This window comes from Pezoporus flaviventris, unplaced genomic scaffold (assembly GCF_033815535.1).
Source record: "Pezoporus flaviventris isolate CSIRO_AGI_PZ_B2104156 unplaced genomic scaffold, CSIRO_AGI_Pfla_v1 ptg000001l, whole genome shotgun sequence".
NCBI classification, from domain to species: Eukaryota; Metazoa; Chordata; class Aves; order Psittaciformes; family Psittacidae; genus Pezoporus; species Pezoporus flaviventris.
In genome coordinates, this window is record NW_026892549.1 from 11,652,595 (window position 1) to 11,668,310 (window position 15,716).

At 35.8% G+C, this 15,716-nt stretch overlaps 1 protein-coding gene across 1 annotated transcript in view; it reads right to left on the reverse strand.

The window, feature by feature from the left end:
* Positions 1-8,019: 8,019 nt before the first annotated feature.
* LRP1B (LDL receptor related protein 1B) overlaps positions 8,020-15,716 on the reverse strand; it is a 794,792-nt gene continuing 787,095 nt past the window's right edge. Inside the window, exons 88-91 of the mRNA XM_061444942.1 lie at positions 14,000-14,090; positions 13,454-13,598; positions 12,344-12,442; positions 8,020-9,898 (exon numbers count right to left, since the gene is read on the reverse strand). Coding sequence (XP_061300926.1) covers positions 9,758-9,898; positions 12,344-12,442; positions 13,454-13,598; positions 14,000-14,090 — 476 coding nt within the window. The 3' untranslated portion in view covers positions 8,020-9,757. The remainder of the gene's footprint in view (positions 9,899-12,343; positions 12,443-13,453; positions 13,599-13,999; positions 14,091-15,716) is intronic.

Here is a 15,716-nt window from a genome sequence, read left to right on the forward strand (position 1 = left end):
CTCCTGGCCCCCCTGCTGCGCTTCCTTCTAGTTGGGATGCAACACTCCTGAGCTTGTAGCAGGTGATCCTTGAATATCAACCAGCAGTCTTGGGCTCCCCTGCCCTCTAGGGCTGTATCCCATGGAACCTTACTAAGCAGGTTCCTGAAGAGGCCAAAGTCTGCGCTCTTGAAGTCCAGGGCAGTGAGCTTGCTGCACGCTCTTCTCACTGTCCTGAGGATCTCAAATTCGACCATCTCATGATCGCTGCATCCAAGGCTGCCCTGGAGCGTCACATTTCCAACGAGCCCTTCCCTGTTGGTGAGCACAAGGTCAAGCATGGCACCTCTCATTGTCGGCTCCTCTATTACTTGCAGAAGGAAGTTGTCTCCCACACAATTGAGGAACCTCCTGGATTGCTTGTGCCGGGCTGTACCGTGCTTCCAACAGATGTCAGGGTGGTTGAAGTCACCCATGAGAACAAGGGCCTGCGAGCGTGAGGCTTTTCCTATCTCTCTGTGGAGCGCTTCATCCGCAGGTTCTCCTTGATCTGTAACAGATCCCCACAGTAATGTCTCCCATAGCTATATTCCCTTTAACCCTGACCCACAAACTCTCTGTGGACTGCTCACCTGTCCCCAGACAGAGTTCCATACTCTCCAGCCTATCCCTAACATAAAGGGCAACTCTCCCTCCCCTTCTGCTGAGCCTGTTTTTTCTAAAGAGTCTGTAACTTTCCGTTCCAACACTCCAGTCATAGGAGCCATCCCACCATGTTTCTGTGATGTCTATTGTATCATATCCCCATAGACGTGCACACATCTCTAATTCCTCTTGTTTGTTCCCCATGCTACGGGTGTTTGTATAGAGGCATCTGAGCCAAGCTCCAAATGAAGCTGGTTCATTGGCTGGAGCAACTGGAATATCTCTATATTGCTCTGAGCATTTATTATGGGTGCTGGCAACTGACTGGGTGTGTTGGGATGGAGTGATGCTCCCCTCCCCCAACACATCTAGTTTAAAGCTTTCTTGACCAGTCTGGCAAGCCTCCTACCAAAGCAGACCAGCTCCACCAGCCCCTAGTAGACCTGGCCTACTAAACTGAGTCCCATGTCCTAGATAGCCAAATCCCTTTGTTCTAGATACCCCATATAGATATCTAAATCCCATGTTCTAGATACCCAAACTCCTTTGTTAAAAAGTATATTGATACTCCTTAACAAAGGGCATCATTGTCCAATCAGATGTCACTAATTAGGACTTTCCACTGACAAGTGATGCTGTTCAATCCTTTAATATTTATTAATTCTATAGCAAAATGTGTGATGGGAGCAGTCATATATTTTGACAGATATTCTTAAGACTGGGTAGACAAATATTTTGTTTAGGCCTACGGACGACTGTAACTGGCCAGCGTGATTCAGTTTTGCAAATAACAAGTTAAGAATTTTTCTGGTCCGTAGAAGTAGGATCAAAACCACTGGTGTTAGTGGTGACCCTCTTCATCAGTCCTTCCCTTAGCACAGTGGGACATGATAACAGAATCCATATTTCTTGCACAGTTCTTCAGTGCATGACATTCCTTTTTAACTGTTGCCGCAGTACTAGGAGATTACTTTCAGCTCTTCCACTTGCTGTGTCCCACTGACCTTGCATATTTAATCATAATTGGAAGTCAAGTGACATGAATGTTAATTAGTTTTCAAATTGCTGGAGAGGGTACTTTGTCTGGAGTTCCTCTGATTGTGATAATTAATTAGTTGTGGGAGGTCAGCCTCCTGTCTTGCACAGTTCATTGAACAGCATCTTTTCAAATATTTATAAAGATGTTTTAGTACCTATCACTGAGAGCTACATTAATGTTTCAATTTTAAGCAGAAAAAAGGACAACCTAATACTCTCAGACACGACTTTGGTAGTATATATGAGAGCAATCTCAAATTAGCCATTTTATTTTATTCATGTCCATTAAGAACAGGTGAATAAGATTTCTGATTCTGCAAAATAGGGAACAAACTGAAAAAAAAATAATTAAAGCAACAATTGTAGAATAATTTATATTAACATACTTGTTCAGGGCAATGAGCTATTGGGACTTCAGCAATTTCAAGATTATTAAAATAGCTAACTATATTCAGAAAATCATCACACATCTTTCACAATGGCTTAACATCTTCTGAAAAGGGTCAGGTAAGACACATCAGAACAGTACAATGTTTGAACCCAATCACACGCTCACACAGGCAAAACCTGAAGAAGGTCAATGTCTTATTAAAATGGACCTATTTTCAGCCTGCCTATTGAACTACAAAATCCACCAGGGTAGATATGGTTTTTTTGAACCACATTAGCTCATTACAGACAGGTGAAATGCCACCAAAAGACCATGGGATCTCCAGCCTGGGGAAGCACGGGCTGCACACTAGCCATGGGGAGCTCACACGAAGCACAGCTTTTATTGAACAGCTACTCTGATTCATGCTGTATAAAACATCCTGTTACAGTGTTATTACATAAAGTAACTTCAAATGACTATCAAGGATCTATAACTGGAATATTGTGACTCCTCCAGTAAAGACAGTGGTGCAGTGTTCCATACTTTCACATCTTACGATATTTCAACAAAGGATCAGTGGAGGGATGCACTGGTCGCCTCAAAATTACCCGGGTGCTAGAATCCTCCAATGAAAAGCTGCAAGTATGATCAGGCTTTTAAAGTAGAGCATTTATGAGCATACACGCTTACAGGTGCAGGATATGAACACATTATGTTTTTTGGGTGGTGTAGGAGGAAAAGAAAGATGTTATGGTCTACAGACATGCCTGGAGAAGGGAAACCTTAACTTGATAGTCAGGACAGACCGCCTATCCTACCTTATTCTCATGAGTCTATTCTTCCTTAAGGACAGCTCTTCCAACATATTGTTATAAAATGTTGCAGCCCCCCTCCCTGTAACTGGGAATGTTACTTGAGCATTGCCTCCTTTGCCTTTTAAAACTAAATTGCTTGAGGACCTCTATCAGCTCAAACTAGTAACGTCCTTCTAGCTACAATGCTTACACTTCTGGAAGCTCAGGGTTCCTGATTTACAAAATACTTATTTTCATATCATGTTTCACTAAGTGTGCAGAATTTCTGTTGGGCAATTCTCAAACTGCTATTGAGCTCCTCCCTTCAACTATTTTCAAGGCTTCCAGGATATTTATCAAATTCTTGTGCCTATGGGATCTAGCTCCCACAGGAGATGAGGCTTGCTAACTACATGGCAGCAAGTTCTGAACAAGGATGTCAGCTACACAGCTCACACCAAAACTCTTAACAAGATCTGTCCTTCAGAATCAACAGACAAAAATTTATTGATTTTTTTTTTTTTTTTCTTCTTTCTATTTTAAGCTCACAGTGGCAGTAATTCCAGCAAAGGTCTATTTGCCAACATTGAGAACTACCATTTGAAATTCAGGACTCATGTGAGTCACCAGGAATGACGTATCTTAGTAAAAACGGCCACCTACAACCTCTGCAATGCCACTTGCTGACCTTAGAGGACACCTAAACTGAGTTATCAGCATGCTGCTGTCAGACACTGTACAACAGTCATCACTGTGGTATCTCAGGGAAAACTCTCTCCATTAAATTATCATGATCCCCTCAGATACACAGGCAGAAAACCATTTTAGAGACTTGCTCCAGCAAAGCACAGTGGGAAACTGACTCATTTCATCTAACAAAAACATAATTTCCTACTGGAAAGGTCACCTACCTGGCACTGCTCCTCTTTTAGATGTTTTGCCTGTATGTATATTCACACTGGAAGCATGTCTATATACAAACACTGCAGGCACAGTATCCATAAGGTCATGTTTAAGCCTTCATTGCATTTATTTTTTAGATTTCTTGAAAATGGGAGTAAACCTCTTTTACTCTCAAATGAAGTCACAAAGTTTTCCGTTTCCTGTTTCTTGGCAGTGAAAAATAAAAGGATGGGTCTGTGAACTACATACAGACAACATGGCCCAGATGAAAACCAGAGAGTTTATCCACACCTGTATCAGTTTCTCAGGGAATGGTGCAGCCTGCTTACCTAAATAAAGGGGAAGAGCAGCCTACTGGTTGAAATAAGACCTGCAACAAGTGTGAATGGTGCTCCAAACAGCTGCTCTAGCCATCACAGGAGCTGACATATTTCATCTGAGTCTGACACGCCAGCCCAGATACAGTCAGTTACCCATGGAAACAGTCTCTGAGCTGACAGTGCATCCCCCAACCCCTCAGCTGGAGGTACAGATGCTTAGTTATACTTTCTGAACAACACGAAAGGCACTGAATAGTAATGTCCACCAGTAGGGCATGATGTCTGGGACAGAAGACAGAAAGCTGTCTAGAATCATAGAATCGAATAGGTTGTGAAAGACATTTAAGATCATCACACATGCTCTCTGCTATGACTTTCTTATCAGTTCTGTCTGCTCTCACACCTGGCAATGATGTACTCTTAGAAAGTTAATTCCTGTCATTCTAACAGACCAGGACTCCACCACCCTTATACTGGGATATCCTACTAAACATGTGGGTGATGCCCAGATCTTACAGTTATCAATGGAATTAAAGCTTTGTATCTTCACATTGTCTCCTGCTCTTTGGACAGAGCAAGGATTCTGGCCCCATTTAGATGGTGGCCTGTTACACAGCTCAGTGGGCAGCACAAACATGGGTCACCAGATTTAGACATCAGCACATCCAGGCACATTGTTGCTGCTGGAAACCCATTCCCTGAAGCTCAAGTATGATACCTTCACAACCTCATGCGCTATCTGTTGAGTAGATCATCACTTCAGCTAGAGCTGTCATGAATCTACACATGCTTATCTTATTCTGTTTATCTCTAATGAATAATCAAATGCCTACTTCTGTGACACAATATTGCTGCTTGTGCTTTACTGACACGAAACAAAAGTGAGAGACTGTTGACTAGACAGGTTTTTTTTCTGAAATCTTTTGAGGTGCCAACTTCAGTCACATTCAAAATTGTTTGTTTAATATTCAGAAAAATACAGTGACCAGCCTTTATAATTCTTTTTTTTTCTCCAAGTTGAACACTCACTTTTAAAAAACTAAACAGCAATAGTAAATTAATATAACCCCTTGAATTTCAATTTCAGACTTTCTTTTCTACTCACCTGTGAAAATGGAGTTTTTTACTCAGAGTATTCATATACTGAGTTATTTTCAAGACTCTATTTAAGGAACCCGCACATCACTTTGATACTATACATATTTTGTATGTGTACATACTTTGATATTTAAAAACTACTTTTTTTTTTTTTTGACAAAAATGGCTTATTTTTAGGTTTAATAGAAGTAGTGGAGGTGGTAGTATCATTATTTGCTTTCCAGGAAAAACTCATTCAATATGCTCCTGAGGCCAGCAGACAGTTCCTTCTATTCAAGTTCTGCTTTGAAGACCACTGTCAGAGGTCATGGGAGTCACAATATATACTAAGTGATGTGCAGCTAGCATAGGGAAGCAAAAAGATGCTTTATGCTTCTTTCGTCCTTTTTTGTAAGCTTATAATTCAGGCAGTAAATTAGAAATCCTTATTTTCATCAGATCTGTATTTCTCACATGTGGAGATGGTAAGCGCAATAAATTAGAGAACTAGGATGATAAATAATCATTCCCTCTCTCAGCCATACTTCTGCCCATCTAAGAATTGAAAATTTCTAGTGTCTCAATATCTTTGTAGTGATGCCCCAGGCCAGGCAGATAAGATTCATTGTTGATCTCCTTGTTCTACATGAAGAATTTCTTTATTTTTATGGCTTGAGGACTTTTATTAACACTGACATTTCCTTCCTTTCTCATCTTCTCATCCTCCAAAGAGAGGTATACAGGAGAAGGTACTTGGTTTTATTCTGATACATTATGCACTGAAACAAATTTTCTGAAAAGTGTTTACACAAAATTTTATTAGACATGTGACTACTCTAATTCTGGTCACTAAGAGGTTGATAAAAATATTATATTAATTATATATTATGTTATATTATATTATTCTGTTATTGACAATAAATGTGGGTAGAAGATTTAAAGGCATTCCACTACAGAACTTTCCTTCTAGAAACATCAAATGCCATGACTGTCTTGGAAATGAAAGACCAATTAAAAAATGCACATCAAAAGAAATATTCTCAAATGTACTTCCTACTGTGTTTATCAACGGGATTGTTTTCACATTGTCAATCTATCTTAGTTGTGCAAAATGACTAATCAAAGTAGCAAGAGCGTCATTGCGGAATGACAAATCAAAGTAGAAAAACATTATCCATCTCAATTTGCTTTTTTGAGCTTCTATTGTCATAATTTAGAGTTTATGCAAACTCTTGCATAGAACAAGAGGCCTATCACAAGGCAGAGACTCCAATGCACTGTTGTTACCTGTGAATAGTATAACCTCCGAGGAAGAAAAAAATTCAACTAGACACAATTACATAAAGTTTGGCACGAATGCCTTTTTTCCTATGTTATGCATGAAGATTCTCCATTCAGCAAAGAATTTAAGAACCTAGTTTGTGGCGGAGCACATCATGTGACCCTTCAAGGTTACATGATTTTGGCTTTTTTAAATGTAAATATGGGTAATGAAAATAAGAGACATAGACCTGTATGGTGGCCACCCATGAACTTGGAAACATTCCTAAGCCTGAGAGTAAAAAGTAAATGAATGGTGTATTTGAGGGTTAGATTTATCGGAAGTTCTATTTTCCTGAATAATTTTAGTATCTGATATTTATGGAACCCACAAACTGCTTCACACTGCTAAGAAAAAATATTAGTACCATGGAAGAAAAATTTTACCCTGATGAATACAGTGAAATAGTACGCTACTAGCATTTCACATGAAAAAACATTACTATCTTCAAGAAAGCAACCAGAAAAAGCCTTGGAACTATACCCTGAAGAGACAGATGTTTTAATCAGCAATACAGGCACATTTATGCAATTTTTTTTCTTCTAAGCTTATGTTAACTTAAACCACATATGAACCTTTGCCATTAGTATCAACAAGAAGGCAGTGAAAAGTTAAAAAATTTAGTTGTTCCTTGCAAAAGTTTATAGAAATTCCTGCCCAAAATTATTTTACTGAGCTTATGAGGATGCACGTATAGGTTATTGATCAGGTTCTCAGTCCTTCCCCCCGCCAGATCCTTGTTTGCACAGCTACAGAGCCTGGGGTTCTAGGGCTGACAAAGAAACAGTTCTCGCAGAGAACCTTGGTAAAACAAAAACCAACCAACCAAACAAGTCCATTGGGGATTATTACACCAATGCGTGATTTAAAGATCTTTAAGGCATGGCAGTGGTAGAGCTCAATATCAAAACCCTGCCTATAAACTTAGGACTAAGTTCTGATCTAATATCCAGTATCTAATAGTTCTACTGATATCAACTGTGTATTTGTAAGAAAATAAAATAATTTCCTGTTTTAAAAAGTAATTTACACTTAAGCAAGTGTGAAGTAAATAAAAATGTATCACTGAAAGGGAGCATGAGACATCACAATAACTAAATTCCATTTGGTCCGTATAAGACTTCATGATTTAAACTCAGGTTACTTGTATAGCCACTAATTAAAGTTAAAAGTAAACTGTAAAGTTTCTGAAAAGCCCAAATACTTACACCTCATAAAACCTGGAATTATGCAAAAATTGAGGGCCAAATCCATCTCTGATGGACAGCAGAATAAAGGCAGATCCTGTGGAATCATACCTGCATGGTATGAAACTATTTAATACAGTATTTTTATAAAAAATGAAATTGTTTTAAAATTCTATTTACATAATATACACCTAAGTTACCTAAATGTGCAGAACTGCAAAAACATTTAAATAGAAGTTGTATAAAAAGCAAAAATTGTCAATTAAAAAAAACAAGAAAAAGAAATTTAGGCATTTCTACAAGTAATGTCCTTTCCCTTCAATTTACATTTCTTTAGTTTTCATTTTATAAGTTAAATTTAAAAATTAGTCAACACACTGAATTAAGTATGTAGATCTTCATTTAAATAAATCAGTCAACAATTTTTTTATAAAGTATTTAACACTTCATTGTAGAAACATAGGCAAAATGACTATTATAACCAAAATGAAAAATACTGTTCAATTTAAAAAAACGTACTTAAACAAGAACCTGAAAAAGTTTATGATATGCATAACATTGTTCAAGCAGAATTGCACTAGTATTACATAAATCAAGAGTTTTATAAAGGCCCCAATATGGCAAAGTTTAGAAATAGGTAGTATGCATGCACAATAGTACAACAAAAATCTTTTATAAAACAGCAGTTATTTTTGTAATGTTTGTACAAAGGGAATAAAGAGCAACCACAAACATATTTAATCTGTTAGATTAATATATTATGATACCTAAAAGTCAGTCATGTCTAGCAGAGGAAAGGAAGAGTCCTCCACTGTATATATGTGAATACATCTTTTGTGCCTTTAAAGTTATGTATAAAATATTTTGATTCAGTTCAAACCTGAAAGAAATTGTATTCTTTATTTATATTAAAATTCAAAAAGGTGAATCAGATTTTTTCTCTTATCAACAACAGAAAGCAGACCAGGTCAGAGCAAGTGCTAGGAATTGTTACTGATGCTTCTCACTTTTGATAATTGAATTTTGATATTTAACCCAGAATACTGAAACTTGGTCTTAGGCAAGGTTTCCCTAATATGCAATTTAGTTATGTTTTACCTCTGCAGTATCACAGTTTATCTTCATTTAGAGAAACTGCAGTGTTTTTTTATTCTTTAATATCGCGAGTATGACTTTTTTGTGATTGTCAAAACTGAATGCTGTGATCATCTGTGTGTGCTTAAGATTTGGGGTTTGGTTTGTTCCCTACTGCTTGGTATGTGTTGGTGAATTATTAATCCATAAGTAATGAGTATGATTAAGTGGATAAACATATAATGCATGTGTAGGCAATGCCCTCTTGTGCTCTAGGGTGGCTACTGTCCTACAGGATTGTTGGTGTTTGTATGCTTTGTCCCACAGCAAGTAAGGTTTCAGCTTCCAAGATATACCGTTACTATGTTCTATAAGATTTTAATAAATACAAAGCTTGTTTACATGGTATATATGTTTAGTATATCATGTACAGTCACTGAATTTCTGAACATAATCATTGTGTTCATGCAGATCATTAGATGTTTCATTTCTATAGTCTCGCTTACTTCTTGGCAACCTAAAGCTAATTTAAAAGCAAGTTATGTTTGTTTGTGAAAAGTTATCTAGCTTTACCATGATCTGAAGAGAAATTCTAATGGGCACAAAGAAGAGAGTAGACCATTCAATCATTCTTTCACCATTTAAAATAAACAAAATTACACACTGTACTACAGCTTCCAGACTACATAATGAAAAAGTGCAGATATCATCTTCATCAATTAAGTAGAACCAAAAAAGTTCATAGAAAATAGATTGCTCATTTTCACACTACAAATGAATATGTTGTTTGCAATTTTAACAATTTTAAAGGTGTGTTATTTCAGCAGCATTGTTGTAAATTGTACCGTAGTGCAGTTTCTTTTTCATAAAAATACCTTACAAATGGTCAGTCAAAAGTCATCAGCAAAAGAAAAACCCAGGAAACAATCAATGAAACAAAAAACAGAGGTAATGCTGATGCTGAAACAATTATAATACTGTTGGTACATAGAAAAGTAATCCTTATATTTTATACATTTATACAGAGTATAAAAGGTAACAGCAGACTATGCCACAGTCTCCCTTATCCCAATATCTATTTTCTTTGGAAGGAGTTCTCTTCTTTCATCAACACTTGCTAAGGAGTTTCGACAGTTTTGTCCATCCATATATAACTTTGCATATACTGGATTGGCATAATTTGTTGGCTGCAGAGAAATTAAGCATAAATTAGAGCAGTCAGATTAAATGAAAATAAACATTTATGGAAATGGAAATGGGTTTATTAAAGCAAGACCAAGTACATGTAAAATATAATTGGCCATACTTAATATATTGATACCTGGACTTTTGAAAACCTGATGAGTTAATTATTTAGTTAAAAACTAAATTCAGAATGAGACATGCTATTAAAAGAATCAATGACATGACATGCAGAATATTATGATATTCAAACCATAAAAAACAATTATGAAAATTAAGACAAAAACCTTGAAAAATGTCTCTGATGTTGACTTGTCCACCTTATTACACAGTAAGATTTCAGAATAGGTATGAAGAAGTTTATAGAGAAGGTGCACTGTGAGACCATGTGACAAGTTTAACAGTAGAAAACTGCAAATAACAGTTTCCATATATTACCTGTTCTAAGACATCAGCATCCCATCAATAGCTGACCATGTTTTCGAATTCTGTGGCCCAAATATACAACATGATTTGACCAAAAATTAAATACTTCCATAATGTAAATTTAACTTTAATAATAAACCAGCATAATTGTTAATATATCATAGTAGTTACAGATTGAGAAATATTTTCTCAACAATTTTGGTAGTTTGGACTTTAACAAAAATATCTATTGAAATTAACATAACTTCAGTACAGGACAAGTCCATTTTTAATTCTGCAAAGTACTTCAGTATGTGAGAAATCTCCTGAGTACAACAGCACAGAAGGATGTTTATAACATGGATGAAAACTTACTCTCCTGTCACTCATGCTAAGGATAAAGCAAGGTTTATCTTATCTATGTCTCCACTAATGCCTTCATACTTTGTGCCTTTATAGTCTCCTAGAAGACCTTTGCTATCCAACTAGATGTTCAGCTTTTTACCTATAATAACTGGAAAAGACATCCTGTATTCAAAAATCTTCCTTTCTTACAACTAACGAAACAGCACAGCTTTGCTCACACAAATACTGAGTGGAACACAAGCTACAAAGTGGGTAAGTTAGTTTGGTGTACATAAGAAGTGGCTAAAGTATAAATTACCCAAACCAGATATGGGTAGGTTTTCCTGACTTGCAAATATCCTCAGTACATTCTGGGCAACAAGGAATGAATGATGTCTAGAATCTAGATCTTCCTTTCTCTGTTGATCAATAATATTTCTGGGCCCAGGATTCAGATATTCCTTAGGTTTGCTATCTACAGCAGCTACTCATTTAGTTAGTTACAAGTTAGTTTTGCACCTCCCTGGAATGGAGGCAGGAAAGAAGGAAAAGATGAGTCACATTTAAAAAAATACTCTTTTGTATTAATGAAACATAAATATTCAATCAACTGCTGTAGAAATTTATGAGAGCAAACACTCGGTGACACCTGTCTGTCCCAGCTGAATCAGAGATTGTTACATTTGTTGTAATGATTATAATCAGAAATTCAGGAAAACAGAAATTTAGTTTAATTTCAACTGATAGGACTTCTTATTTCATTGACAATCATTATTAAGGATAATAACCACAACAGAAGAGAGACACTTGGCATCTATATAGTGCCTTATAGAGTTATTAAAATTACATATAATAGTAGGCTCTGTCTCATGATGCCTCTTTGAGTGGGTAATGACAGCATATTGCAGGAGCTACAGAAAGTAACTTAAGTGATTTCTAATAACAGAAGGAGTTAATGTTAGAAATGGGCATATATTCTAGCTTTCATACCCTATACAAATTGTTAAACTTCCAAATACAGCATATATTTCAACCATGCAAGAATGCAAATGACACAAAAGATGAATATATATATATTGAAGCACATGAAATGTCATATTGATGTCCCTTTTTAATACTTTAAATTTCAATGTTTGCAAACATCATGTTAAATTGTAGTCAAAATGTGATGTTTTAAAGTAAATAATAAAAATTGATTGAAAACTCAACAATAAAAAAATGCACTGCAAATATTAAAGGAAATTGTTCATTTTAGTTTGTATCACGTTTCTTTAAAACAAAAGCACTTGCTTTCGTTTATTTGGGAACTTCTTTCACTTTGACAAACTTCACTAAATGCCTGTAATTACATATAAATTACAAATGTATTAAGATACATGGCTGTGAATGTTATGGTAAACTTAAATAATGCCATGGAAAAGTACCACACTGGTTATAGATTTTGCATTCATTTGCAAAGACTCATTTGCAGCTTTAGTTCATGCTACAATCATGAGTACAGGTGAAATTCTGGATGCAGAGAGGAACCCTTTATTTCAAATAGAAAGAGTATCAATGACTGTCATTCTTCTCTCCATTTAAAGAAGAAAACCAAAACTAAAACCACACAGAAAATACCTCTTATTTAAAAAATTAAAGACAAACTTTCTTTAGAAAGGGGCTGTGGTGGAATGAAATGGATTTGATTCATCATTTCTCACCCCTGTTGACAGTGGTCCTTTCAAGTCAGAGTTTAAGTAGATTGATGGAGCTGTGTGGGGAAGCTTGAATGCAGTGGGCCCTCCCCCTATGTATCTGGCCTGTATAAACAGAAAATTTTAGTTTCTGTGCTGATAAAGCATTTTCCCTGTGTACTTATCAACACTGTTAAACAAACAGTGAATTGGTTAAAAACCTTATTTTAGAGTGATCTATAAGTAAAAAAAAAACAACAAATAAATATCTAGTTACAGGTATTTTTCACCATGAAAAATTCTTACATTCAATAGAAGAATAAAATTCAGCATTTTAAAATCATTTTCCATTAAGGATTAGAGCCAGACTTCACAATAAGCGTTGGTTCAGTTACTCTTCTTCCAGTGAGTAACTTCATTTTCGCCTTACTTGTAATCAGCACACTGACTATGTGATTCAGCAATGACATTCCTAGAGCTATAAGTAATCCGGTTATTGCTTTGTCAGAAATGCTACAGAATGATGGCTGCCCTTTGGTGTATGTCTGATTATGGAGCTCTAAGATAGATATCACAGCATTATTCTGTTCATCCCATGTCACATCACACAGGGAGTTCAATCACTGAAGAGTGGTGCTGCAGAAATGACAGCATCTTTTACAAGAAAATGATAATACTTAATAGCTTTGAGTAAACATTTAATCTATCTATCTACCCAGCCAGGACTCTGAATTCTTTATGCCTTTAGAAGTTTTCATATAAGAAATAAGTTAGTCTCATACATATGCATACACCCCTTCAAACTTCAGACAGTAGGCTGTACAACAACATATTTCCATTCAGTATTTGCAACTAGACTAAACCAATAAGTTGTTTGGCAATTTAAGGCAATGTGTCTATGACAAAAAACACATTTCACCATTTAGTTCTAACTCTACTTTGGAAAAATACAGACACTGGGAAAAATGTTCATCGGGATGCATAAGACTGCAAAATTCTAATGAAATCTAACTTGCCATTATATTAACTAAATCTAAATGTCTTTATTTTATGTTTCTACTAATTATATTCAAAAACGTCAAAACCTTTGCAAGACATAAGTATTGTTTTGCCACCAGAAAAAGAAAAAAAAATTACCTTTTCTGCATTTACAGTAAAATCTGAGGCTAAAAGACCACCTTCACTGTGATCGTGGCCCACCTCATACATGTTGTATGATGGATTGCCAATTTCTACATTGATTCCTCCATTTATAATGGGTTGTCTTCTTACAGTTTTTGTCCTATAATGCATAAACACACATACAAAAAAAGAAGCCAGTGACTTTTCAAGTTATTTCTTGGATTCTTATTCCAATGAAATACATTAATTCTGTTTACTAACTTCACTAAGTCTCTGGTTAAAATTATGAACCCTTATATAGCCTTGACAAGTTTGAACAAACTGGATAAGAACAGAACTACATTTTCTTATCTAGTGTATGTGGAATATAAGTATAAATAATAGACACAAAACATAACTTAAGTCACTGCATCCACAAACAAGTTTGGGGCTGTTTGTTGCAGAATTTTTTAAAAATCTCTCCTCAACATACATGAAGTATGTTCACTTTTTATAGTGAAAAGATGCACATACTTTAAATATTTACTTTTTTACTTCATACATCAATATAAAACTACTTACCTTCGTTTCCTTTTGCAAAGAAATAATCCAATTACCAGAGTAGTGATCAAAGTCACCAGTAAAACAAGAGGAACAATGATTGCAATGCTTCCTAAACCAGGAAAAAGAAATATCATTGAATACTCATGGCTATATCAAATAATTTCTTTACATGTGTAAAACGGTTAAATTATCAATAAAAAAAAAAACAAACCCAAACCCTTACCAACAAGTGCAATTTCATGTGATGAGCTTTACTGATTGGAAATTTTAATGTTTATGAATAGTAAAAAAGAAATCGTTATAGATAATCGTGTACACACCAGTATTTTTATCTCAGGATCTTCCTCCTTATGGATACAATTATACTTTAGACTAATAATAAAATAAGTAACATGCTACTCTCATTTGCAGTGATACCATATGAAGGTATGTGGAATTGCTGAAAAATCAGGAGTGGCATGGCTGCTGACTTTAACTATCACCATCATCTTCAGTAGTATATTTAAGTCACAGAACTATTAATTTAAAATATTCAGTAGGCATACCTGTGATTAAAGAATTCCATTATTAACATTTATATGTATTTATTACTTTTATTTGTGGGAAAATGAAAAGTAATAAGCAATATACATTTTTAGATGGTTGGTGCATTAGAATCATAGAATAGTGATATCATTCCTGCATTTTACTGCATTGCACTCAGGAGCCAATAATTTTGTTATGTTGATATAGGCAATCAAGGAAACTACAATAATGCTTAATGTAGCAGAAAAAGTGCACACATCAGACAGTGATGTTAAAGGAGAGGAGGGAACAGGGAAGAAGAAAACAGGCTTAACATTTTGGCAGATAACTTCTGAAATTACACTACCTGCAAAAATAAGGTCAGCAACTGTACCCCTCTAAGAATTTCTCAGCTTTAATGTAAGTATCTGGCAATAAAGAAATACATGTAACAAATAATTTTATGTTATAAAAAAAATGGCCCTTATAAACTGCAGGTCTTCAGTATAAAGCCAGTCAGAATGACCTGCTTTTCCTTAGATTTCACAGTCCTTCACTGGTGGTTTTTCACTGTTTTTCACAGTTACTGACTTGTTAAAAAAAATAAGCTGTTTGCAGTCTCTGTCCTACATTAAGCACAGTCTAAATAAAGGATTGAAAAAGATGCCTTGAATTCTGCCTGAAGGCTTCCTGAAAACCAAGTCAGGTTGTCAGTGGCCCGAAACAAAGTACTACTAAATAAAAACTTGAAGCATTCCGAGTTCTCTCCAGCTTATGAAGATTCAGTATGTAAATGACATTACAGCAATGCTATTTTAAGATAACATTTGGTAAATGACTGGATGAAGTTCTAACTTAAGAGACAACCCTCCCACCAAGAAAAGAAAAAAACAAAAAAACAAAACCCAAAACCAAACCAACGAACCAAAACACCAAAAAAACACCAGTTCATTTTGTCTTGGCAGGTAAACATTCAAGAAAAAAAACGAGCAACAGCCCACCATAGATGAATTGCCATCTAGTGTGCATGGTGTAGCCTGGTCCTGTAGGAGCAGGCACAAGATGAACATGCATTTCCCAAATCGCAGGAGATATTCCCACAACATGAAATACTGGTCTAGGTTCTGCCTGCTTTTTTGCTCATCTCCAGCTTCTGTTCTTTCACTTATCTGGATCACTAGGAAGATTTCATCTAAGCATCAAGCTGACCTGAATAGAGGGTGATTAATTT